At 39.8% G+C, this 27,749-nt stretch overlaps 1 protein-coding gene and 1 long non-coding RNA gene across 8 annotated transcripts in view; one reads left to right on the top strand and one right to left on the bottom strand.

Annotated features, from left to right (window-relative positions):
* Window positions 1-22,139, top strand: part of supt3h (SPT3 homolog, SAGA and STAGA complex component) — a 152,920-nt gene extending 130,781 nt beyond the window's left edge. For 6 of the 7 annotated variants that reach the window (XM_049463557.1, XM_022673032.2, XM_022673038.2 and 3 more), the window contains 3 exons: window positions 2,280-2,447; window positions 5,171-5,281; window positions 20,990-22,139. In XM_049463557.1, coding sequence (XP_049319514.1) covers window positions 2,280-2,447; window positions 5,171-5,281; window positions 20,990-21,031 — 321 coding nt within the window. In that variant the 3' untranslated portion in view covers window positions 21,032-22,139. The remainder of the gene's footprint in view (window positions 1-2,279; window positions 2,448-5,170; window positions 5,282-20,989) is intronic. The other variant, XM_022673039.2, reaches the window with a different exon arrangement.
* Window positions 21,587-26,288, bottom strand: LOC125780993 (uncharacterized). The gene is made up of 4 exons (XR_007424040.1): window positions 26,056-26,288; window positions 22,905-22,974; window positions 22,156-22,228; window positions 21,587-21,662 (listed from the first exon to the last, which is right to left on the bottom strand). It is a non-coding gene; the product is annotated as an uncharacterized LOC125780993 (long non-coding RNA).
* Between the last annotated feature and the right edge of the window lie 1,461 nt (window positions 26,289-27,749).

Genomic DNA, 27,749 nt, shown 5'->3' with positions numbered 1-27,749 from the left:
TTCAAAGTCCTTTAAATGTTTCGAATTGACTAACCTTCATTTCTTAAAGCATTTTTTCTTTACTTTAGTTGAGTAGTTCTTGCCATAATATGGATTAGAACATTACTCAAACAGGGCTTTTAACTGTATACCAACTCTACCATTTCATTCTTTATATTGCCATGAAGTGTTACTGGTGATAATGCTACAGGAGGTGAGATTGAGACATTGAGATGAGGGAGCTGCTCAGGTAGATTGATGTCCAATGCTAATCGCATTGTCTAATTAAAGTGTGTAACAGTGCTTATGTGTGGGTTCATCAGCACGCTTCATATATCACTCGTCCACTGGAGAAACGGTAACTCTACTCAAGCTGAACATGAACCACCCCTGCTACTAGGGCTAGACCTTCAGCCAAGTTTGGGCAGCCAAGTTTGTGCAAGGTGGTTTTGTACTGTGGGATCTCTTCCACGGAGGGGCTTTTCTGTCACTGTGACCACAAAACCTCATCCCTCTCACATTCAGACTCAGCCAAGGCCACTCCAGCTCTGGAAGCACACTCAGTATTTTAGCCTGGGTTCCATTATTGTTGTTTTATTCCCCACCTAAACCAAGCAGGTCCCACACAGAGACAGACAAGTGACAGAGTAACCCTGCACTGAACAACAGCGAGGGTGGTCCCAGGGGGCTTCATGAAGCTCCTGTGTGTTATTTTGAATAATGTAAACAATGCACAGACTTCCTGTGTTATGCCTATGTTATACTTATACTCAGCCTGCAGAAAGTTCCTCCATAAGCTTTGGGATCATGAGAGGCAGATGTTAGTAATTCTCAGCACTGTGTTCAGTATTATCTGTCATTTACTGTAGAAAATGATATACATGACACATGTATTTAGTGTAATATGTGAATTATGTGTGGAACTGCACAAATTATAATGTTAGAGCCATCAAAAATGATCATAATAACCATAGAAAAAAAGGTTGAAACAGATCCAATTACACTATTTAAAGAAATAGTCCACTGCATGAAACATTCAATATTTATCCCCCAAAAACATATTCTCTCACTTTAGGCATGACCTTTTTATTGATATCATCTTTTTTTATTCTGACATGGGAGCCAAATTCATGATAGAATATAATGCAATTAAAAAAGTGGTCAAATTTAGATAATTACATTTTTTTTTTACATAACTGTCACATTTGTCTTTGTGATGTCACTAAAAGCAACAATTACATTGTTTATAGATAAAACAATTTCATGTGATGCGGTGATAATCCCAACAGGATTTCTACTTTTATATTTAGAGTTTGTTTATTGTTTTATTATTTTTCTGAATAAATGTTATAAGTTGTAATCACTGAATGTAATCAATTATGTAGTGTAATTTTCACACTATAAGGCACACCATGTTATAAGGCGCGCTATTAATAAACTAAATTAATAAACTAAAACTATTTTCTGGTCTATTTTCCTACATGAGGTGCATTTTAAGTGACAATAGTTAGGAACAAGTGTGTTGCACAGTAATCTACACAGATTTCTCTCCTGAAAAATGTTTTGGGTGAGTAAAGTGCTTCCGTTTTTTTTTAACAGTAAACTTAGATTTCCAATATTTTCAACAGCGCAGATACCAACAGCAAATGCTTTTTTAAATGCTTGACAGAGCTACACTGAGGAATCCTGAGTGTTCTGGTAAACCAGGGCGCTAGCATCTAGCTGTTGGTCCCACGTAGCATGTTTTAACACTGCAAATGCAGGCTACAGTCTAATATACTCCCCTCTGAACAGCGAAAGAGCTAGCGGTGCGGTTAGTGGCTAATGCTAATGCTGCTGCACCCAGCCTTAGTGCTGGAAAAACTTTACTGAAACTCCTGTATAATGCTGCACTTTAGCGGCTTTTTAGTGGCTTTACTCCTGTTTACAACCGGACTGGTAGCATTCATACATAAGGAGCACTGAATTATAAGGCGCATTGTCAATTTTGGGGAAAATGTAAGGATTTTAAGTGCGCCTTACAGTGTGAAAAATACTGTAACCAGAAAAATACATATAATCCTCATAAGAATGATCCATGATTATATACAGTATATAGCATATATAAAAAGAGCGCTATAAAACCTATAAAAAGCCCATGTACTTTTGATTTATGTCATAAATAGTATGATACCCTTTGAGAAATTTCTTGTACAGCATTTCCTTACATTTTGTTTACAACACAATTAAATTAACAATTTTTATGAAAAAATTTGAATGCAGTAATATAATTATGTCCTGATCTGTTTGTTTACCTGTAGGCTGTATCGACCAAAAGAGAGACAGAATCTCCAGAGAACACGCCTCCATCCACCCCCAGTGGCCCACTGAGCTCAGGCCACCAGAGCAAGCTGCACTCCATGGCCCAGGGCAACGGCAGCCTCAGCCAGGACTCCAGCAGCAAGACCAAACAGCGCAAGAGAAAGAAGGTGTGTGAGAAAGTGAGCTTCTTCACACTAGTGATTACATCATTTCACAAAACTTTAAATCAGGCTCCTTTATAAAAAGTGTTTATAAATAAAATATAAAGGAGTTAATACATCATTGAGTATTAATTAGGTAGTTACACACAATAGAAACATAATAGAAAAGGTAACAGTGGCCTGTCGTTTGCTAAAAAAATAATTCCACATTCATTTATACTGTTAAATCTCAGATCTTACTGGATGATTATCTTACACTGTCTCTTCTATTAGTCAGCTTTAGTATACAGTATCTAATAAAATATTATAGAAAGTCGGTTTAGTCAATTAATATGTTAGTGTACTTCATATTATGATTAGTAGATAAACAAATAATTAAAAAAATAATCTTGATAGGTAAATGAATATTTATATAAATGAATTACTAACAGATATGTTAATTCTGACTGATGGAAAAGGTAAAGTAAAATAAGGTTCCACAAAAATGGAGCTTTGACAGTATAAAAGAATTTAGAATCCCTATTTGGTAAAAAAAAAAAAAAAAAAAAAAAAACAGGCCAAAGTTGCCTTTTTTATTTATGTGTTGAAACAGCTTATTTAAAACCTCTTTTATGAACTGTTTACAAACCCTTTATAAAGGAGTCTTATTTAAAATTGGTACCCATTTTCTAACAATGTCTTTTTTTCTCACTATCATTTTATGTAGTCTACAAATGTAAAGACCTGAAACTATAAAAAATGACACGTTAAAATGTTTAAAAAATTTGCTTAATCTGTTTTTCTATCTGTTGCTGGCTCTATTGACATGAAGGACACACAGATGATTGCTCATTGCTCAGAAGTGCGTTCCTCAGCCTGTTAATCTTATTGACTTTATTCTAATCCTGTGAGCTTATTGAAACATTCCTCTCATTCTGTGTGGCATTCTCCAGTTAACTGCATCGTAACTGTATCTAAATAAGGGATTCACAGGAAAATTGAATAAAACAACAAGCCACTTGAAAGACTATTGATCTGGGGAAAATCTGGAGCTTATTTTCTGGAGCAGGAATAGGGCGTGTTTACTCTGTCAGACTCTAACAGCCAGTTAGATGTTGCTGATTACGGCTTTCTGAAACGTCAGGCTCTTGGCAGGAGAACAGGAAATGGAAACGGTTTAAAAAAAAATCATTTTACAGGTATTAATAACACATTTTGGGGTCTCCTCTGACATTCTGTATGCCAAAACAAGTTTTTTGGGCAGGTCCTTTATTATTGGTGCCAGTTCCAGACCCTTGTATGACCCTGATGCCTTCTCTTTCCTATTAAATATATATATATATATAGGTCAGGGATGCTTCCTAGATCAGAAGTATTTAGTCTGCTGGTCAGTATGGACTTATAAAAGAGGGCCATGTACTACTGATTTATTAAATAGTATGATACTCTTTGAGAAAAAAAAAAAACACTTGAATTAATAGTTTTAGGCCATTAAAAAATAGTATACCGAAACAAGTTTATTGGTCGATACTTTGCTATTATTTGTGCCAATTCCAGTTACCCTGATAGTGGACTTTTCCCTAATTAACATACACAGTTCGTGGATTCTTCCAGATCAATACTGGCATGTAGCACCTATGATCAAACGAAAACTATATTAAAGTACCACCTCTTTGGTTTACTGTGTGGGTCAGTATTGTGACCTGAAGTGTCTACAAGGCATAACTTAACTCTTAAGGTTAGTTATACTCCTTCTTGGGGCTCTGAGTGGTCCAGTGGGCTAAGCGCTGCCAATATGATTAGTTGATCGCTGGTTCGAATCCTGTTTATGTAGCTTGCCATCAGCTGCCGGATCCCAGAAAGAGCACAATTGGTCTTGCTCTCTCCGGGTGGGTAGATAGCGCTCTCTCTCCCCACATGACTCCACATGTGTGCTGCAATCAAAGCTAAAGGCGATCCAACCAATTATTAAATTGTTTGACCCTTTTTTGTGCCTTTTTTTTTTTTTTTTTTTTTTTTAGGCCAGGCAGTGTATTTTGTGCATGTAGCAAGTGGCATACGTACGTACCACAGTTTGAGAACTCCTCCTCTAGATAATAAAACTGGAAATGTCCTGTACAGTATATTAAAGTAATGGAGGGGGAAGTTCAGTGGTCATCTCTATAAAGTCAACTACATCCCAGTCTCTAGGATAGTCTCTGCATCTGAGGGTGGAAAGACTGGCAGGGAACATGTCTCACACTTTCTCACATGTCCTGCCATGTCGACTTTACCACAGGCGATTTATTGCGCGGATCAAAATAGGGAAGCTGTTTTTCCTTTTCTTTTTCTTTCCCCCCTCGGAGAGTCTCAGCGATTTTTGAGTCAGATTGTTCCTTTCCTCCCTTAAGCCAAATGCGCCTGGAGACGCGGTGCAATTATAGGCGATCACATCCAGCGAATAGCGTTTAACTAACGTTTACTGTCAAAGCTCTGTATATTAGTTTAACTCTGCGCAGAAAGTACAGTACATAAAGCACAATCTGACACGTAGCATTTACGCGTCCGAGCAGTTAAAGGTTTAGGCAATCTACGCACATCTTGGCCAATCCAGATCCTGAACGTCTTTCAGAAACGTATCGTGTGTGTGCCGGGTCTGGACGGCCTCCTCTGGCTGTGTTTGTGCGTTAAATGGCCTGACTCCCACTGTGTTTTTGATTTAGTAATAATATCGGCTGTGTGTGTTTTTTCTCTCTCTCTCTCCGTTGCAGAGTGCAGCAGCCTGTGGTGCGGAGGCTCAGAGCAGTGCCATCCAGCCCGCCCACATCAGAGAGGCCATCAGGCGCTACAGCCACAAGATTGGCCCGCTCTCCCCCTTCTCAGTACGTAATAACAGAGCCGTAAAAGAGTTATATTTATAATCGCAGTGCAGCCCCATTTTAAAGTGGTCAAGCTCTGAAGTATTGGAATTGTTGAGCGCAATTTGTGGTCAGTGTAATTTTCCTCGTAAAAAGTCGCATAATTCTACTGCAGAATTAAATAAGCGTAATTTCTATCCTTTTTGGAAATACAAAGGCCGTTTAATTTTGTTTTTGTTTGCAGGGAGTTCTGTTTACAGCTGAGAAATGCCTACTTATTTTGCTCGCGTAACGTATACGACTTCACAACTCCGCTCCGGAGAGTTATAATTTTCCGTCATGTGCAGCGCTGTGTGGGTGTCGTAAGTGCTACCTTGCGCCTGAGAAACGGTGCTGGAGTGTCGGGAGCTCTCTCACGGCCAATCTGGAGAGAGAGCTGTTGTGGTCGGCGTGTAATTCACAGGTAATGAGCAATTTACAGATGACTGACGCTACTTGATCAAATCTAAGCCAGAGACCGCTGGAGACGCAGGAAACATTAATGCGGAAAACACCCTTCAGAAACGACTGCGGCGGTTTTGCTTCTGACTTGATAGCACTTTTAACAGCTGAGTGTTTGCTCCAACTGAGCTACTTTTTCTCATGATGTAATTGAATTAGTGATTTTTTATTTTTTTACTGCAGCAGTTCACTCAACGTTCTTTTTCCTTTGTATTGCCTATAAATGAGTCAAAGAGCAGATTTCACCCCCACTGTGTTACACAGCAAGAAAAAACTGCCTCTCTGAATTTAGTCAGAATGACTGACTTAATACGGCTTTTTTTTTTTTTTTTTTTTTTTTTTTTTTTTTATAAAGATGGCACTTTTAGGCATGTTAGAATCCAGCAAAAGTTGATTCTGATTTATTTGGCAACAGTCATTAACATAAAGATGCCTGTAGATGCACCTTCTGCACCGTCTAAGATGATTATATGCAGTTTTATGTGTTTTAAAGAGTTTGAGAGAGGTTCCAGCTAGAAGTGGGCGAAATGACACACATTTAATATCACAATACCTCAATATCAAGATTGATAATATTTGATGATAATATTTCTTTTTTATGACACTTGATACTGTGGAACAAAACTATCCAGTGGTGGCACATGTAAAAACCTATGCCGGCATGCCAAATGTCATGGGACAGGAACTAGTAAGTTATGTCCCATAACTTTCATATGTCCCACCTGTTGGATATTCATGTGGTTTCTCCTGCATTAAAATAGATGCAATGTCCGTATAAGTAAAAGAGCCATGAGAGTTTTTTCACATGGACTTTTCTAGCCAGATAGTGCCCACTGTTTGTGGTGGTGTCTTCTGTGTCAAACACACAACACTGTGCATTGAGGAATGTTGAATGTTTATACTCTTCATATTCAACTGGATAAATATTGGATAAATAGTAAAGTCTGCTTTTATTCAGATTTTATGCATAAGATGGTGTGCATTTTTATATATTTTTTCTTTTTTCTTAAGGATTACCTTGCTAACAGTATCTCAACATATTATGATAACTTCTTGGGCTGTGGATTGACAAGAATTTTGCAGTATGATACATATCGCAATATAGTGATTACAATTCAATATATTTCAATAATTCAATAATTCAATTTACTGTATTTACTGTAAACAAGGCAATTTTTGTGATAGTTTAAACTCTCATAATACAGCTCTGGAAAAATTGAGAACAGTTTCTGAATCATTTTCTCTGATTTTGCTATTTATAGGTATATGTTTGAGTAAAATGAACATTGTTGTTTTATTCTATAAACTACGGACAGCAATTCCAAATAAAAATATTGTCATTTAGAGCATTTATTAGCAGAAAATGAGAAATGGCTGAAATAACAAAAAAGAAGCAGAGCTTTCAGAACTCAAATAATGCAAAGAAAACAAGTTCATATTCATAAGTTTAAGAGTTCAGCAATCAATATTTGGTGGAATAACCCTGGTTTTTAATCACAGTTTTCATACATCTTGGCATGTTCTCCTCCACCAGTCTTGCACACTGCTTTTGGATAACTTGTAAACTCAAGCAGTTCAGCTTGGTTTGATGGCTTGTGATCATCCATCTTTCTCTTGATTATATTCCAGAGGTTTTCAATTTGGTAAAATCAAAGAAACTCTTATTCCCAGAGCTGTATAAAAACACACTATCATATTCATAAAATAATAGAACAGTTTACCTTTAATTCTGTTGTAACACTGAGATCTATTGATGAATCCAAGTACCATTTACCAAAGTCTGCAATCAGTTGGTTCTTTTTTTGTGCTAAATGTCATAGTTCTATATAGAACTGCTGCCTTTCAAACCAAAGAACTCTTGTAGAACCTTTTTTAATATTTATGTAAATTAAGGGTAGAATAGGGGCCAAACACAAGATTCTGTGGCGCAGTGTAGCGTATTTCCAGTAAAGATGCTGGCTATCTATCTCTGCTGTGTGTTCACCAGCAAGGGGGTTGCCATAAACTGGAAACCACACTGTGCGGTTTCTGGTTGATTCTAGCAGTGTTCTTGTTTCTTTGGGATTTTAATGTACTGTAGGTCCCAGAATGAAATTAAGCTTTAGCCAGACGGAATATGAGATGAAGTTTTAAATATTAAACTTTAATAAACAGAAACACTTAATGAAACATGGTCCACTGAATCTGAGCTCAGTGGACCATTTCAGCGACTCCTGAACGGCAGATCTGGGTTTGGCACATTCAGTAGAAGGAAACGATGAAACGCACTAGTGTGTCTTGTATTGTTTAATATAGAAAACAGGTGCTATATGGTTTTCCAACCTATGATGATGATGATGAGTGAGGGCTTCCAGATGTTCTAATGGCATTGCTCATAGTCAGTCACTAGCAGTGGCACAGAAATAATTAAGTATGTCTGAGTGTGTGTGTGTGTGTGTGTGTATGCGTAGTGAGGGCTGAGATGTCTTGTAACTGGTTTGGTTTTATTACAGCTGGAGCCAGTTTAAGACCATGATTAATTGTACCAATAAGTAATTTTTGCTCTGGCCCTTTACCACATGCTTATTGCTAAAAGCATTAAAGATGGAATTAAGCTCTTGTTTAAGAGCCTGGCCTGTACTGGCATGGGCTGTACTGGCTTGCTGGCATAGGAGACATATGATGCATATTCTCATTTGGCTCTCATATATATATTCTCTCATTTAATGTTGTATAATATCTGTGTATAGTTGCTGCTTATTAGCCCCAGCCCCAGGCAGCAGCAGTTAAGTTAAGTTGAGATGAGGCAATAAGCAATAGCGACAGATGTACGCATGTATATGAAAATAGGAAAAAAAAAGTGATTGCCCAATTTAAGGGAAAAAAAGAAAAATTAAAGAAAAAAAAGAAAATGTACAAGTGAACGGAAAGAAGACTCAATGTACAAATCCCGTTTTACTGTAGATGTACTGTGGCAGCATGTAATTTACTGTAGTCATCCGCCCATACGGCTGGCTGGACCTTCTTGGAGACTTTATCTGCCTCGTATTACCACAGCCCCACATTCATTCACATAATTAAGTCTGACAAAGTCTTAAAGGGCTAATGAGCCAAAGAATTTCAAAGCTCATGTGATTGGGCTCCAAAATGTTCTTGTACAGAGCCACCAATTTAGCCCAAGGCAATCCTCCAAATCAGTAGAAGCAGCAGTCTGGTGCTTTGTTTGGGATTTGCCTTCATCACCCGGTCTGCTTTGCTTGCTCATGATACACCTAATAGTTTCTTGGTAGCTCATGTCTGCTGTGACAGAAGTTGCTGAGCTTTAGCGAGGCTTACGTGTGTGAGATCAGCGAGCCTGTGGAACATTTCGTGTCGGTTTCTTGATATCGCAGCCAGCAACTCTGTCATAACAAATCTGATTAGAGTTTTGCTGTGTTTTCATATGAAAGCTCAGCGCACGGCACAGCCGGCTCAGACTGCAGTGGCAGCAAAGATCTCAAGATTATTAAAGGAACATTTTAGAAGAGCTAGAAAAACAAAACAACATAAGATAAAACCTTAAAGCGTGGCCAATCCCTGACTCTGCAAAGACGGGTCCATCCTCCTGGTAGCCTGGTGGAGCCGTTTAACCTTTGCTGGCAGTTGTTTCTAAGTTGCCTTGGCTGCAGGATTTGGTACCTTACTTGCGGTTTGCCCCGGCCTCACTTTACAAAGTGCTTTGTGCCAAAGACAGCAGGCGTAGGAGCGATGAGTCTCCCGCTCTTGTTTATTGCCCTGTCGTCTCTGTATCTCAGTGTGAGGACAGACATCTCGTGCTGGGCTGCTGACATCTACAGAAAGAACCAGGGTTTCTATAGGCCTGTGCCCTTCTTCTCAATGCCTCACAAATCCTCCACTAAACGCACCATTGAATCAGTTTTATGTCTCTGCATTCCTGTTCCATCTTTAGCTCTGGCAGTACACTAAGCGCTGGTTCCTGCTCTGTGTAGGTGCGATCGCTAACAGCTATACACATTTACATGTGGAGACATTCTTTCTTTTTACTTCATGGTTTTTGAATACCTTGTTATTATTAAACTGTGAAACTGCTGTTTCTGTTAAAGCTGACAGAATCGCTCGCACTCTGTAGATACAATACAAGTCAGCTGAAAGTGGAAGGGGAAAGGAAGCGTGTTGTTCAAACCGTGTTCAGTGTACGTCCAGGAGGCTGTAATTTTATCTACACTGATGATATCCTAACCTCCCAGTGCTGGAGCATGGCAGTAAGGGCTGGAGCCACTGGAGTAAAGGATAATATTTATTGTTGAAATAAGGAATTTTGTAATCAGAATTGCAAAAGAATGATAGTGCCCAGTCCAGTGCTAAATGCTAAAGGGTTGAATGCTAAAACACTGAACACTGAACTCTGAACTCACCGGATTGCTCTGGAAACTGGAAGGGCTTTGTATTCTTTTCTTTTTTTTCTTGTAGGCAGAAATTGCAGTGGCAGCCAGGCTTTTCATATTTGTTGAAACATTGATATGAAAATTCTATGCCATTAAAGTGATGTAGCCAAATGTTTGTTGCCAAAAAAAGTCTATTGCTATTCTTCCTGTGGATTTATGGAACCTTTTTTATTCTCCTTTCCCCTCTCAGTGTGATTTCTGTCGAACTGCATCTGGAAGTATTTATTTCAGTGCCATGTAATCCATCTCGAGGCGCAGTAAACAGACCGGCTATTATTTTTGACTAAAGTCTCATCTTCAGGCGTCTTGAGCGGAGTGCGCTGCCTCGTGCGCGCAAGCTGCCTGTCGCCGCGGCGACCTGCGAGATGCTCCTGATTTACGGTGGGTTTTTCCGTAAGCTGACCCCCAAATCCCACTTCACAGTGAGGTGGTGTACAGTATGGCCCATTAAGCCCGGGTTCTGGGGATGCACTTTCCCCCGGCTGGAGCCCAGCAGACCTGGCTGGCGTTCGCCTCCCTCGACAAACGGGGCTCCGCTGCACAATAACAACTCTAATCCTTTGCCCAGAAATCTCGAAGGTGCCGCTTCACTGTAAATCACTGCACTTTTTACTGTACCTCGCTGTCTTTTACCTCAGCCTCATAGAAGCTCCAGCCTCATCGCTGTAGGCTTTGAGGCTCAGCGTTCATGATTATTATAGGATTATATGTAATAAGTGAATTTACAATTTACAGTGAAGTATACATGCTATATATTGAAGCAATAGAATCCCTGAAATATTACATTTATATCTGTCTATATCTAATTTATAACAGTGTGTCTTTTTATTTTTTGTATCACTGTTCGCTGAAACGCCCTTTTTTGGGATGTTCTGGGTGTAGCAGATCTTTCCAGATCAGGCTTGATTTGGAAGTGACCTGAGAGAAAAACCCCTGCTTTTCATTTAACAGCTCTTTGGAAACCGCAGAGCGCTTTTACGGCCTGTTCTGCGGGTGTCAAAACCTTCTGCCTGTCATATTCCGGTACGCCGATACGACACAGTAACTCGCGGAGAGCGAGGCTGAAGACGATGATACGAGCAGGCAGAGGAGACGATCCAAATCCGCTGAACTCCACCACACTTGAACCCAGGCCCTCTGCGTCCACATTTTCTCCATTATTATTCTCGTCTGAGGAGGGTCTGAAGGCACGGCAGAAGTGCTACTACAGCTTCACTCGTGGGCAGATGTGGGGAAGTCCCTGGTCATAAGCTCGTGTGTGGTGCAGCCTTGATCCAATTCAGCAGGCTCCAGGCAGGCAGCTAGCCGATGTCTCTTGCCCCCCTCCCTCCCTCCCTCCCTCCCTCTCTCTCTTCTTCTCATTTTTGCTTTAGCTGTCTATTCCATCTCTGTCTCTCTGCCTGGCTCTCCTTTTCCCTCTGTTTCTGTCTCTCTACCTCTCTCTCTCTCTCTCTCTCTCTCTCTTTTTCTCTATTTTAGTCTCTTGCAGTCTCTCTCTCTCTCTCTCTCAGTTTGGCTGCCTCTCTCTTATTGTATTCTTGTCTCTCCGTCTTTGTCTCCTCTCTCAGTCTTTGACCCTCTTTAATCTTTGTGTCTCTCTCTTCCCCTCCCTCTCTCATTCAGTCTTGATTCTACCTTTCTGACTTCTCCCTTTTCTGTCTTTCTCTTCTCTCTGTCCCATCTCTCACTCTTTGTCCTCTCTCACTTTTTTTTTCATTTTTAGACACCCTTTTTCTCTTCCTCTCAATCTTTCTTCCTCTCAATCTTGTTTTAGTGTCTTTTCTCTCTCTGTCTTAGTTTATTGCGCTCTCTCTCCCCATGTCCCCATTTACTGCATCTGTCTGTTTCTCTCTCATCTTCTTCTCACTCTTTTAGTCTTTAGCTGTCTCTCTTTGTCCAAACATTTCTCTTTTTATTTTTCTCTTCCCACTCTTTTCCCTTTTATATTGCCTCCTCTCTTTTTTGTCCACCTCTGTCTGTTTCTCTAATTATCTTCCTTTTATTTCTCTTTCCTCTCTTTATTTTAAGACACCCTTCTTTTATTTTTGTCTTTTTAGTCCTCTTTTCTCTCTCCCTTTGTCTCTTCCTCTCAATCTTTTTTGTGTCTTTTCTCTCTGTCTTAGTTTCTTGCTCTTGCTCCCCCTGTCCCTAGTTTTTCTTTAATCTTCTTCAGCTGCCTCTCTCTTTGTCCAAACATTTCTCTTTTTCTCTCTTCTCCTTCTTTTCCCGTCCCCTTTTTTTTGTCCACCTCTGTCTGTTTCTCTACTTCTCTCCCTTTTAGTTCTCTTCCCTCCCTCTCTCTGTCCCCTCTCTCACACTAAGATTTGCCTCACTCTTCTTTCTGCTTCTCTCCCTCTTTCTCTCTCTCTCCCTCGCTCCCCATCTTTAGCAGACTTGGGGCGCCGGCACACAGATGGCCTCACACACTCTGGTTCAGACATGCACACACAGCCCCACATCTGCCGGACGCCACTCATGAATATGCAGGAGCAGGAGCAGTGCTTATGGCAGTGTCTGGTTCTGGCTGGAGACGTGCGCGCTCACGTCGTTTTCCACTATCTTGTCTTCATTTGGCATTCAGACTCGTCATTCACTCATTTCCAAGCTTTAAATCTCTTTTTTTCCCCTTACTTTTCCTGCTCCGAGTCGGGGTTTATGTTCCGCGCCCGGCTCTGCTTCTGACAGTTCTTTGTTTTTCTTCGGTAGTATTTATGTTCTTTTTGTGCTGGATGGTTGAGACGTGTTCCTGACCCTTTGTCTGATGTGTATGTTGGCCTCCACGCTTTGCATAAAAATGACAAAAGCTGGACTGTAGGAGAGGCTGGGTTTGAAATATGCGTGCTGTTCTGTTTTATGGAGCATGTTAAGGACTTTATGTTTTGTTTATTGCTGTTAACAAGCTTTCTGTCCTGCTTGGACCGGTGTTGTCTCTGTTGTTGAGAATGGCTAAATTAGGAGTACAGTGATACACAAATCTCACAAGGCAATATGTATCATAGTATTTACATCATATGATATGATACATTTGACATTTTTCAGTCCCAGTTGCCAAAGCAAGACCACAGAACCTGGTAAAAGCACTATTAATACAAACAAGTATTTTAAATTGTAAATGGTTGCAGATGCAGTACAGGGGATTTTTTCTTGCTCTCTTGCTTTATTGGTTGTCTCTCATAAGAAATGTCAGAGGGAGAAACAGAGACAAAGATATACAGAGATGGAAAAGAAAGACAGAAAGAGTATATGTATGTACAGCTTTGGAAAAAAAAAAATAAGAGACCACTTAATGATTTATCCAAAAGCAGTGTGTAAGACTGGTGGAAGAGAACCTGTCAAGATGCATGAAAACTGTGATTAAAAACCAGGGTTATTCCACCAAATATTAATTTCTGAACAAGAATGCATATTTAATTAGTGGTCCCAGGGTCCTGGCATGACCATCCCTACAACCTCTAATATATTCATTCTAAAACAATGTGGTCTGGTAAATTTTTTCTTAATATAATCGCTCTCTACATATTGCTGATATTAAATAAATGTACAAAATGATTAAAACAATATATTCAGAGTATTTCACACAGCAGTTTATTTACAACAGCCTACATTAAAAGTACTCAACTTGTTCTATGCAATTAAACATTCTCACCAAAAGTTACAGACTGTCGCTTTAATATTGCAATATGCAATAAGTAATATAAAAAGTCAATTCTGTTTATTACAAAAAAACAGACACTTTTGCGTTTCACTACGCCGCTTGGTTAAATAGTGCTTATTTGGAACACTACACTTTCACACAGTGGTCATGCACAGACTCAGCAGAGTCTACAAATGGAAAATTGTGTATGACATGAGATAAACAATGCCTGATGGCCCTCACTTTCATTGGGCATGAAAAGAGGAAGAGGACAGAGTGATATTCAGACTAATGCATCACATGTGTGAGTTTTCTTCTGGTATGAAGCTGATAATTGGAGTGTCATCTCTTCGTGCGGAGGAGACGGCCTGTCTCTCACGTTCGGCCGCTCGCCCGGGCCTCGGCAGCCAGCGAGAGGACGCAGAAAATCTGATCAAAGATAAAGCCCCTCGTACTGGGGGTCATCCATCTCCACATGGCCGTTTTTTCCACTCTGTGCTGGCAGTGGTGCTGCGGCTCGGGCTGGAAGAGAGGAGTGCAAACAGCTTCCTTCCTCAGGCAAACAAGCCCCAGAGAGCAGCAGAGAGAGAGCCTCTCTTTTAACTCCACTCCTCCTTTACTTTTTTTTTTTTTCAAGTCAAATGGGCAAACGTCAAAAAAGTCGTCTTAAGATTTCAGTGGCCGTCCCTCTGTTTAATTTACTCTACAAATGCTTCTTGAAGTGTTCCTCTCATCAGTTCTAGAACTTCTGTTTTCTGTTACAGTACTGGATGTGTTTAACTGAAAGCCACACCACACTGATGCGTATGAAGCCTGACGCTTTATCTTTCTGTACTGAGGGCCACACAGAGTTGTTGAGCTCTTCAGTTATGAGCTCTTAGATGCGAACTTCAAGCTTTTAGCTTAACCCATCTAGACTTACACATGCTCAACCATCTGAGAGCTGTCTCTACACTCAAACAGTTGTGTTTTTTGTGTTGTTCAAGATTGGAATTAATTCCTCTATGGATTTTTTGTCTAGAAACAAATACAGCATTTCATTAAAGGAAAGATAACATGAAATGCTCACATTGTATTTAACTTGCCATCTGCCTTTATTGGACAGAAACTAGTATCATGTCCAATGGCTTTTACCATATCGCATGGAGACCAAAAAATAGTGCACAGACCAGCAGAATACGGATGTGATTTCTGCCAGTGTTGCTTTTCTGTTCTCATTGATGGTTCGTGAACCTAGATTCCAACATTCAAGATCATTAACACCCACTCCACTGCTGTCCATTATGTGTGGTAATGCCTTCAATGATACTTTTCTGGTACATGCGACACTATGGATCAAGGAACATTAAATATCTGCAGAACTTCAGAATTTAAATATCCCATTCATCTGGCACTCTGTATCAGGCTTCAATATAAAATAATTCACTCTTAAAGAAGCCTACAATGCTGTTTATTGATTAAGTGAATATATATATATATATTTATTTGCAGAAAATGAGAAATGGCTAAAATAAAAAATAATAGTTTTTAGACCTCAAATAATGTGAAGAAAACGTTAATATTCATAAAGTTTTAAGAGTTCAGAAATCAGTATTTGGTGGAATAACCCTGGTTTTTAATCACAGTTTTCATGCATCTTGACATGTATATATATATACAAAAAAACATTCTTTTTTCTTATGGAATGTTTTGCTTGGAGGATGTTCACTGAGGACATTAAAAGCCTCATCAGCAGAGTCACCACAGTAGAAAATGACTCAGAGCAGATCCAGTCATGCAGGCATACACCTCAGTGTGGAAATGGAAATGTCACTGATGGAGAAAGAGCTATGTTGGATTACAGAGCTGAACTTCTGTGGTGAGGATGAGTGGGACGAGTGGTATCTTTATCTTATAAATGGTAACTTTAACTTATGAATATTTCAGTGTGCAGTTTGGACCGTATGGACAGTCTTTTTTTTTCTCCATGGTTTTTGGACACTTTCCATTACTATCTGCATTAATTCAGAACGTGTAAACGAATTTTAATAAGACTGTGCAGATAACCACAAACATGTGGTGACCATTCTTTGTAGAAGCAGAGAAATGGAGGGTGTGGGGGTGGGGGGGGGGGGGTGTGAGTAAATCCTTCCTCCGGCCCCCACTGGCCTCTCTTGCATCCAACCGTTCGTACGCCGCTGATCCGTACGCCCCGGATTTCAGCGGAGCTCGTAATGTATACGCGCAATAAAATCAGCGAGGGTCAGTTACTGGGCTACTGGAATGTGATTTTACAGTGTGGCTTCTGTTCACCGCACTGCCTCTTCCTTCTTGTCCTGTCAGCAGGCGGTATTTCATCGGAGCCGCTGCTCTACGGCCACTGTCTCCACGCACACGCGGCCGGCCTTCCTCTGCCTCTGCTGGGTTGCACATGCTCTCTTTTTTTTTTTCCTCTTTCTTTTTTTTTGCTAGTTTTTCTTGGACCCTGTCAACACAATTTGCCCCAGCATAGCTGCGGATGGCCTGCCACCCACTGCCAAGGCCAGGGGCTGGATGAGCAGGGCGTGTGTGTGTGTGTGTGCTCATGTGTGTGTTTGTGGGGTTGGCCGGCCCAAACCTGAGGACCTCCAAGGAGTGTTTCCATAAGGGGGAAAAGAAGGCCTTACTTAGCACTATTTAACTGCAAAATGGAGATTTATGAATGACCAAGTGGAGGCTTGGCCAAGCAGAGTTTGCAGAGGGACTTTAAAGTATGAAAGTAGTATTTATCATCCAGCAGGCCTCAGTCTGAGCCTGTGTGCCACTTTGTTTAGCATTTGCACTTTTGATGGCGCTATTAATGCAACTTAGCGAAATGAAAAAAAAAAAAAAAGATTGAAAGAGGTTAAAAGATGGTTTGAGGTTAACATTTGTTTGCTTTTATTACAATCGTATTCTGGACCGCCTTCATCACGTCTTATTTACATCTTGCTCCGAGCTTTTGAACTTTTTCTTTTTATTATCTATTTTTTTTCCAGAGCTCTCAGAGACCACTCTCGGCTGTTTATTTTATTTAAACCGTAGTCAAAGTACGTCAAAACCCAAGCAAAGCTCAGCGAAGGTCCTGGTGAAGATAACCTCTCTGTGTTTGCTGTGTTCTTGGACCTGTAACACACTACCTGTCATCTTTAGGAGCAGATTTGTTTTATTTTTCCTTTTTTTTTTTTTTTGCACACTGTGAGGAAAGTGAAGCTCAGTATAAATAATTAGTTTAGGGAGGATAGGGAGAAGGGATGCGTGAGACAGTCGGATTTGAAATATACTCCGTACAGGAAGGAACCCCTTCCTTGACATATATCTCAATTACTTCCCGTTGGATGTCTCCATTATATACACATATCACAGTGAACTTCAGCGAGCTGCTTATTTATTGTTCTGCTCTTCAGGGAAGCGCTGTCTGTCTCTGCATTTTTAGAATAAGAGTTTCCAAAATCGAGGATTATTCTGTGCATGTAGCATGTGACAGGCCAAATGTAATGGAACAATGTCCCATTACTTTTGGCATGTCACACTTTTAAAGTTAAAGAATGATGCACTGATCTGCGGAATTTGCATGTGGGGCCTCTGACAATGAATGTAGTCTTATTTCTGTTTGTGTGGACAATTACATCCAGATGACACCAGTCACGATCACTACCACCCACTGCACTGTCCACTGTGGGTGGTAATGCCCTATAAGAACACAGATTCCAGTAGTGCTTTCAAACCACAAATGAACCAGATTAATGTTAAGTTGATCCGGATTTAGTATATCTTTTTAGCACCGTTACTGGTCTTAGAGTCCAACACTCCAAATAATAAAAGGTTTTAACAATTAAGGTGTTCTTTGAGAAATGATAGAAGAACCTTAAAGAACCAGAGAACACACATCTCTGTTATAAACATGTTTCTGTATGAACAAGTGGTTCTTCTATGCAATTCCTTAAATAGCCATTTGCAGTCCCCTTTATGATAAAGGGTGAAGGACTCTGTAGTGTAGGGTGGTGTGGTGTTGTGTTTAGTGTGGGGGGGGCTTGACTGGCTGAGGACCTTATTCTGCCACAGGAAAGGTGATGTTGTTACCCACTAAACTACACCAACCACAAGATGACTTGAGCCAGTGGGGTTTCTCCATTCCAACCTGTTTCAGCTCCAGCTTAGCCTTGGTTTTTGCTCATACCTTCCCCATTCTGTTTATGTAGAGGTATAATATGTCTTCATGATTGCTAAACACTGTAAAAGTATATACACAGTATATAAAATAAACCATTACACCAGCAGCAGTCACGCCTTACACTCACCCCTTTATCGTTTTTCAGCTTGTGTGAAGTTTTCTGTTGAACAATCTAGCGAGTTATGTAGAAAACGAGGGGTCTGTACTAAATCACGTATTTGCCGTCGCCACTTACAGTCTGGATGTGTAATGGATCCAGGTGTGGAGATGCTCAGATGAGGGCTAGCTTCAGATTCAGACAGCAGGCTCAAATGTTCCTCCGGCTCTTTTTTCCTGATTAGAAATCTCTTATACAGCGTGCTGATCCTGTAATTTCACTGGCAGATAATGGCACTGGGAAACAGAAGTCACAAGCAAATCAAGAAGCAACCTTAGAGGACTGAAGAAATGCAACTAACTGCGCTTTATAAGTTCCAGGTTGGACGTGTCGAGGGGCTTTCACAATCTCTCATTCTTCTTGTTATATTTTTCATCCTGCTTTTCCAGTGTACCAACCAGTTCATGTTTCTCGGGCCTGCATCTTGTTTAAAGCGCCCGGCTCGCCTTGTTTTCCCCAAATCAACCTCCTCGCTGCCTGGGACCTGTCTCCATTTTTCTATTTATTCTCCAAATGCCAGACAAACTGGAAAAGAGGACGACCATAATAAGACTGGGGAAGGAAAAAAAAAAAAAACGTGCATCAAAAAAACAAATTGTATTGCGTGGAGAACGCTGCCAAAAAGAATACATCTGGTTCTAGTTCGCAATTCCTTTTATGACAAGGAAATTAAATGACATATATAACAATGTACCACCCCACGAGGGTTTGGGCTCAGATTTTGCAGGCTTTCACCTCCCCTTTTCTGCTCATTCATGCATTAGGAGCCATGACTGACTGACTGACTGACTGTAAGCCTGCGATGGTTAGGGAGGCTGTTCACTTTCACACAGCAGCTTATGCAGCAGTATGGAATATTATTTAAGAAAAAAGCAGATCCCCTCTCCCCCTCCTTTGTGGCAGAGTTAGAATAATTAGTGGTGCGGTGGTACGCCCACAACAGCCTGTCGAAAGACCCTCACACATCGCATCTTCTAGTATTTTTATGTTGCTCATTATAAGTTTGGTTCTGGGCGTTTGGTTCTTTTCCTGCGTTCTTGCTCTGGACATGCGGTGACTGAACTACAGCTAAAACATGGGTTTATTCATAAAAAGTCTGAAAATCAGCTTTGTTTCTTTTTTGGTTTGTTTTACTGGTGCAACTGTGTGCGTGATGCAGAACCTCACCCTTAAAGAAGTGTAATTATGAAGCTGTGACCGTCTATTATTACTGGCAGACCAAGTGGTTGTGGTGATCTTTGACTGTGGAGAAAAGTGTTAACCTCATGTTAAGCATGGACTGTAAAACCAGAAAAGCAGGAATTAGTATTTGAGTCAGAAAATACTGGTTTGAATGTAATGGAAAATGTTGGTTTTAAACATATGTTTCCAGACCTGTCAACATGCACACATTTTGCGTAATGTGAGCGCATTTCGACCTCCTAGTACGCTTGTCAATTTCATTGTTCTAAATTATGCATATCGCTTAATCGCATTTTGCCAGATGCAGACAGGTTATATCGCGTGTCCGGTTAGCAATGTTGCTAATCCAGCAAGCTACCTACTCAACATTCAGCAGGTCTGGTTTTCTTTTGGGGTAATTTCTGAAACTGATTTATGTACAGCTGTGCAGTTAATTAAACACTAAAGAATTTGTGCAGCTAATTCCAAATAAAAAATGTGTTTATTGCTCATTAAAATAATTTACTAAAATAACAATTAATTAAAATCATAATTTATTCAAGTAATCCCTAATCGTAATGAAGGTAAAATGTTTAATTAATTAATATTTATTGAAGGTCATTGTCCAACACTAATTTTAAAACTGTAGTTATATGCTCTATTGGTTATAATTGAGTTAACAACCAATTATTTATATATAATAAGTAGCTCAACTTTTAATAATGATTGATTATTTCATTTAATTTTAAAAGCTCTAAAATTTGGGCAAAAATATAAAAACAACTTAACTATTTTAAATACATTAATTTGCATAATAGTAGTAGGCAAATGCCGTTAATATCAGAAAAAAAATGTAAAGCTTTTATTATCTAAAAACAGTAAAATTACTGTAAATACAACAAAATCTAGATCAGTCATTTGCTATAAAGATTTGAATAAGAATTGCTGTAGATGCTTGAGTATTTGTTGCTTAGTAATCATTCAATTAAGTTTTATTCACATCAGCTTGATTGTCATTATACTAATACAGGGTTGTACGGTGCAGCGGAACACTGTTAGACTAACAGTACAAGTACAAATGACAATTTGATATTATAGCAGTATTTGTATATGTTTAACATTATCTTGGTTATTTTTTTTCTTTATCTTAGTTAAAGTTAATGTAAAAAGAGCAGTCCTTCAGTCTGTGTTTCTTACAGTAAGAAAGAGATTTCTGGAGCATTACGTCTATGCAATATCACCATGCAGACTAAACTCATCATTTTTATTATTTTTTTTAATCAGATAATTGAGTTAAACTGAATGATGTTGACGGTGCTGCTCTGCTGGATCTGTTGCCGCACGCTACCTTACTCAAATTTAGAGTCTAATTCAACAGAGTCCGCAATTTTCTCTAAATAGATTCATAAACCACTTGTTAACCACACGCCGCCGGGCCTTTCTGCGTCTGCGTCTCCAGCAGACTGTGATGGTGTCTTATATCCCACACCAGCAGAAATACTCCGATTAAACAGAGAAGAAAAAAGCCTCACATTCCAGCCAGTGTTGTCTACAAAACCGGGAAACAAGGGCCTGCCTCTTGCCTCTGTGGAGCTGGAGTGCTAATTCATAACAGATCTCCCTCTCTCTCTTTTTCTCCCTCTCTCTCTCTCCCTCTCTCCCACCTCCTCTCTTCCTCTGACAGAGTGCCTACCGCAGGAGCGGCATGACTTTCCTGGCTTGCTGAAGAGCTGCGAGAGGAAGTGATGGAGGGATGCAGGAACAGCAGTGTGTGTGTGTGTGTGTGTGTGTGTGTGTCTCTCTCTCTCTCACCTCATCTGTCCGTGCGCTGCTGGAGCTGAGTGTGAGAGCGCTGCTGCGGCGGCGGGTTTCTGCAGGCCGCCTGTGAGCTTGTTTACCAGCCCTGCTGCTCTGTTCGTTTAGAGAGGAAGACTTGCAGGCTGTGTAGGCTGGCAGGAATGCAGGCAGCGGGACGGTTCGTTGGCGCCTGTTTGTGTTCTGTTGCTGCAGCTGTAGTTAAAAGAAAAAAAAACTATACCACCTTTGAGTTTTCTTGTTTCATTAGTCATTAGATTAGATTTTTTGCTTATTTTTTTTTATATAAATTACGTACATCTGTATTTTTTTTGTCTTATTTTTGATGTTTTTGCTTTACATTGTGTGAACTTTTTGTAATGTATGAGCAAATGATACAATGTAAGTGATTTGATTTGATTTGTTTTATGGCTATTTTGTCTCAGTTGTCCAAAAATTTGTATCTCCAAAATGGCAGTTTTACATAAAAAAAAAAAAAACCGTTGAAGTCAGTGTAAAAAGATTGTGAAGATTTTTGAAGCATTTCTATTCGTCTGTTCATCCTGAAAAGTATAGAAAAAAAAAACGTATTTCTGGTTTACCAAATACAGTATAAACATTGTACACATACACATGTTTACTATTGACTGTTGTTTTTTTGTTATATTTGTTGTTTTCTATTTGGTACAAATAATACAAGAATTTAAGTTAAGAGCATTCTGCGCTGTGATTGGACCGTGCGTATCACATTAGCAGAGTCAGGAGTCGGCTCGTGTGTTTATGCGCTGGTATCACGCGATAGACTTGCAGAGGGTCTGGCTCCAATAAGGGCATCATCAACATCTGCACTTTAATGAAGGCTGCCTTTTCTAGTGATAATGAAGTGACTGAGGTACTTCCATAAGTCTGTGGTCACCTTAACTCTGCTAACTCGGCCTCCTCGGAGCCGTTTTCAACACCAGCTTTGTAACCGTCAGTGTTTTTAACCCTTAATGCCTATAACCAAATGTAAAATAAAACGTATTACGTGTTATAAAGCACGTGGAGTGTTCTGACCTGTCTGCTGTGTGAGGAGGCACCGCTGAGCGTGGGCAGCCCTTCCCAGATAAGGTTGACTTGCATCCTTCCACTGTATAATGAAAACAATACAGCATGAAAAAGAAAGATTTCAGCTCTGAATTCTTCAAATCGGCTGAAGAGGAGGACCACAACATAAATAAACCATGAAATTGTAAGCAGCACATTACCTCATTTTCCACAATTTCTTCTTTTTTTGTTGTTTTTCGCTTGGCTCCTAAAGCGAGACCCGCTGAGGTTTACCAAGCATAGGTATCAAATAAACACCAGCTACATTGTTTTCTGAAGGGAAGCAGCTGGCAAAAATACATTTTCCTAATCTCACAGATCGTATTTCAGCATTATGTAATTGTATTTGTTGAGTCTTGGTTCTTTCTCTTTCTTAGCATCACTGCAGAGTACTGGGGTCACTGTGTTGTCTTGGGTCCTGAATAATGACTTAAAGCTTTGCTGTCCACAGTATCTCAGTGTAGTGATTTCAGGATCTGAATCAAAAGGGAACCCTGCACTCTGATGTTCATAGCTTGTCATGAGTCTAACTGTGTTGTCATTAGCAATCACTAAACCTCCATTCAGACATGACTGTATATCTAACGCTACATTCACACAGCAGGTAAAAGTGCCCCAATCTGATTTTATCACCAGATCTGATGTGTATTTTTTTTTTTGCCAGACAGCAAGACAGACCATTAAATCCCCAGTGAGCAACAATTGAAGGAAACACTCACCCTGAGCTGGAAGAAGAAACCTTGGGAGAAACCAAGGCTCGGGGGACCCATCCTCCTCTGGTCAGACTACCTAGAAATAAATAAATAAATAATTGATTAAAAAATAATAATAATAATAAATCACTATACAGCCTCATGGGTATAATATATTCAGCTGAAAGGTCTTAGAAAATTGCTAGTTAGAGTTCATGTAAATTTAATATAGTTTGAACAACAAGTCCGAGGCAGGGGGCATAAACTGGACGGTGGGCAGCTGATCTGTGGTAAGTGACCAGCTGGAAAGCCTGACTATCAACACTTCCATTAGTCTGGAATAGGGACAAGAAAACCTTGGGTTATGCTACATTATCAGTGTGGGATAATGACTCTGGAAAATCTGACAACAGCCTAACTAAAGTGAGAGAGCCAGAAGGTAACATAGACACAGGAGCACCCCGAAACACTGGAATTCACCAACTTCACCATCAAAAAACCTGATTAATGTGGGTGGGAACACAGCACCAGCATCAAAAGTAGAAAGGCCTGGCTGGCAGGCCTGTGTGAAAACATTAAAATGGACTAATGTTTGATCACAATGCCCTCTGGGGGATTGGAGCTGTCACGCTCGGGGTGCGGCTAATCTCTGAGTGATACTCTGAGCGTCACAGCAGCTATTGAGTGAGGCACGTCTATCTCAGCATTGTCAGCTTCCCTTAAACCTGACATGTCCTGCCACGAGTCCCAGACCTGAGCTTTCCTGCAGCACGCTCCTTTAGTTTACTGAAAGAAAACGACCCAGAGAAATTGCTGGTGACAGGATTAGATTTACTCGCCCCGTCTCTCTCTCTCTCACTCCTGCTTTCAGTTGCTCTTGCTTCACCTGATTATCCGCAGTCAGACCTGGTGAATATGAACCTGTGGCACTAGATCTTCATCCTCAACGTCTTTAAAACTCACACATCTTTCTATCAGCACCCTATAAACGTCCGTGTGTAAGAGCCGGTATGATATTTCAAGGTGTTATCTGTTTGTGCAGCGAGCTCTGCGTATCGCCGTGTGTATCCTCGTAAATTTCTGGGAGGAATCCTGCCTTTCTCTCAGAGGAGCCCGAGTGAGATTTACAGGTGCTGAAGTGATCGGACAGCTTGCTTTTTATTTCCTTTTATTACGCTCTCACTCTCTCCACTCCTACGTCTGCTTCCTCAGTTAGTGTCCCTCAACCCCAGCGAAGGCCTGCAGCCTGCAGGGAGGAGAGAACCCCACCATTCAACAAACTGTGGACTTTAGCACGATTAAAGTACCCTAGTTACTTTTTTTTTTTGTTTTCCACTAGTGCTACAAAGCTAATGTAGCTAACAGCTAATGTGAATGTCTAAATCCTGTTGATTGTTTTGTTCTTACTAATTTAAAGAAACTGAAATATAAAATATGCAATTTTTTAAATAGAAAATGTGTTTGTAAAAATTATTCTCCAGACAACACCCTTGTCTGTAATTACACTAATCCCCTGTCAGTCGCTTCATAAGACAATCCTCAATACCCCTTATTTAAACCCTCATTTTAGTCCGTTTTAGCTAAGAAGCATGGAGGGAGCCTATAAGAACAGTGTATCATAGTTGGAACAAAAATAAAACAAACAACAAAAACATGCTAAAACCAGTTAACAAGGAAAATGCTTTTCCAAAATGGAGCAAATCATTGCACAAGAAAAGGAAATTGACACAGAATTGGCAATCTTCTAAACAGAATGGTATTTAAATGCTATAAATCTGTAAAATCTAGCACTTTATTTTACTGTTCAAAAAACTGTTCAAATATACTGCACAGTCCAAGATAAGGCTTTGATCCCTGTATGGAAAAAAGCTCATTTGAGTGACAGACTTTTCAGATAGAATAGATACAGAACATCTTTAACCTTCCTGTTATGCTACGGGTCAAATTGATCCATTTAAAAGTTTGAAGATCTACAAAAAAATAGTTAAATAGTAATCTTCTGCTTGCCTTAGTTAGTGTAAACATATAACCCATTGCAATACACAAAAACTTAAAGAAAATTAAAGTTATATTTTAATGTTATGTAAAGTTATTATGTCGAATATGTTGGGGTGAAACATTAAAAAAAGGTTGGAACATGTCTTTCTTTTATTTATTTATTTTTTTTTTTTACCATTACCTGTTAGAAGTAAGGAACACCATTGCACTAATAGTTAGTAATAAAATATTCACACTGCTTGTTTGGAATTTTTTGAATAATTATTATTTTGAATAAGTATTATTTTGGATAATTATTATTTTGTATATTTATTGGACAATCAAACATGCAAACTGGATCAAACTGACCCGGGAACACCATTGCTGTTCTTTACAAATTAACATAACAGGAGGGTTGACACAGAAAGAGTCAAGTAAATTTACACTTTCAGTGAATCACCTGCAGCAACTAAAGATGCAAAGCTAACACAGCTAGTGACTGATGAACTCAATATAGGTCATTACAAAGAAATGAAGGAAAGTAAATTGCTATACACTGAATTTAAAGTGTTTCAAACATTTATAATAATTTATCTATTAAGAAGCTAAATGTTATATTAGGCAAGAGCACGTTTGCTAAAATGCTTCAAACACCACTACAGACCAAAACTGTGTCTGTAATTACTTATCATACGTATTAGTCACAGACAATCTTCAGAACTCCTCACTTTATATCCCCATTTTGTTCTGTTTAGCTAGAAAGCATGGAGAAAGCCTATAAGCATCAAATAAGCGTACAATAAAAACATGCTAAACCAGTTCCCATGTGTGTACGTGTGTGTATGTATGTGCAGTGACCTATTCCCCCCCAGCCTGTGCTTTAGCTGCCGCCCCCTCACAGAGGCAGGCCAAACAGAGGCAGGGTGGATGTGAGGTTTGGCTCAGTATCCTGCCCCCCGTCCTCCTCCCCCCCGCCCCGCCACACACGGCCTGCACTTAATGAGCCTCGGCTGGGGGAGCGTCCCACAAGCACACCTTGTCACAGCCTATGTGCTTTCATGGCCGGCGTGGAGGCCTTGTCAGGTCATCACTGCTCTGAATTATAGCTGCTGGCAGAGAGCTGATCCGCTTATCTGTAAAAACGATGTGCCTCCCCCTGATCCCCGTTCCAGCTAACGGCGAAACTAATTTAACAACAAACCTGTCTGCGTCTGACCGGCGTTATTCTTCTCCCGGCTGCTTCACACTACGACTTGGCAAGCGGCTGATCTTAGTAAAATCATCAGCAGCACGCGCGTGAGATTCAGCATGATTTACGTTCACACAGCAGCTGAACGTGATCTGTCTGTCACGTGACAGGGATGTGTCATCTGTGAGCAGTGTGAACAGCATAAAACATACGGAATCATCATGAGACACTTTCATAAGTGGTATTAAAATCTGATATCAAATCATATATAAGTTTGAACTGTCAGACAAACGTAAGATATAGGTTATTTTGAAAAAGGGACATATTCTACCTCTTTCTACACAAGTTAGAATAGGTCTATGAGCTATACAAATTAAATTAAAGCAAATTAACAGTGTGCGTTAACGTTTTAACGTTGACACCCCTAATAAAAATATATCACCAATTTTTGTCCCTGTTAGAATGAGCCGTTTAAGGGCTCTGTCACTTTTATGCAAATAAGATGTTGGCCAGGACACCCCCACCCATCCTATGTTTACGCTGAGCGATTATCACATGTGAAAATAACAGAAAACAGAGGCGCTGTCCAACCCTATAAGGGGGGAATAAGGTAAGGAGTCACCTGTGCATACACCTTCACAAATGCAGTAAGAGATGAGGGGTGGTGCCAGGGTGGTTCTAAGAAAATGTCCTTATTCTGATGTCAAAATAAAGGAGCCATCCATACGGCTCATAGAAAAAAATGATTCTAGACACCAAACTCTTTCAACTAATTTACATACATTGCATGGATGGATTTATTTTTTTAGCTTGGAGTGTTTATAGGAATAGTAGTAGTAATAGTGGAAATACAAAAACACGTAAAAAGTGAGTTCTGTGTATGCAAGTCTGTGAACAACCTTAAAAAATGGACTAGCCATAGGAGTGAGTTTGGAAGAGCCAATTTGCTTATTTGCTAAAAAAGCTTTTTTTTGAAGCTAAACACATTTTTAAATTCCATTTTCTGCCCATCTTGGAAGGCTAATTACTTGACCCACTCATTAAGATGGTCTCTAATACTAGTAATGTCACAACACTAATATGGTGACGACTAGCACATGCCCCATCTGACATGTGAAGTTAACCATTGCTATTTTTCAAACTGCAGCTGATGTAGCATCACTGGGTAGCGTTTGTTGACTGACATCACCTTGGGATCTGGATCTGGAGAGAGACCATGATCAATTGTGCTCTCTCTGACTCCGGCTGCTGATGCCAAGCAGCATGATCTGATATTCAATCCGGGGATCCTTAGATCATAGTGACATCGCCTTAGAGAACTGATTTTTATGAGTTAAAGAAAGTAAACACTCTCTGTACTTTAATTATAGTAAAATACACAGTAGAAAATATGACTTTAACAAAAACATTAGTCCTTTCTTTAGACCTCGGTTTGTGCCTTCATTGTACTTCAGAATGATCAACAATAAAATTACCTAATGCCCTTTTCTCATCTTTATAACAAAACTCCTTCCTTAATCAACTCATCTTAGATAAGAAAGCTATGGTCACTTTTAGTTCACTAATCTTTTAATAGAATGACATTGATTAGTTGGACTCTGATGTCTATTAAAATCATCATAAACACAAAACACTGAAACCAAAGACCAGGAAGAGCCAATAAATATTTAAGCTGTAAAAATAAAATATTAACCCCGTCAATATAT

Source organism: Astyanax mexicanus, chromosome 14, assembly GCF_023375975.1.
Source record: "Astyanax mexicanus isolate ESR-SI-001 chromosome 14, AstMex3_surface, whole genome shotgun sequence".
Lineage (NCBI taxonomy): Eukaryota > Metazoa > Chordata > Actinopteri > Characiformes > Acestrorhamphidae > Astyanax > Astyanax mexicanus.
The sequence above is the reverse complement of the archived record's forward strand: the minus strand, read 5'-3'. Positions and strand labels throughout refer to the sequence as shown.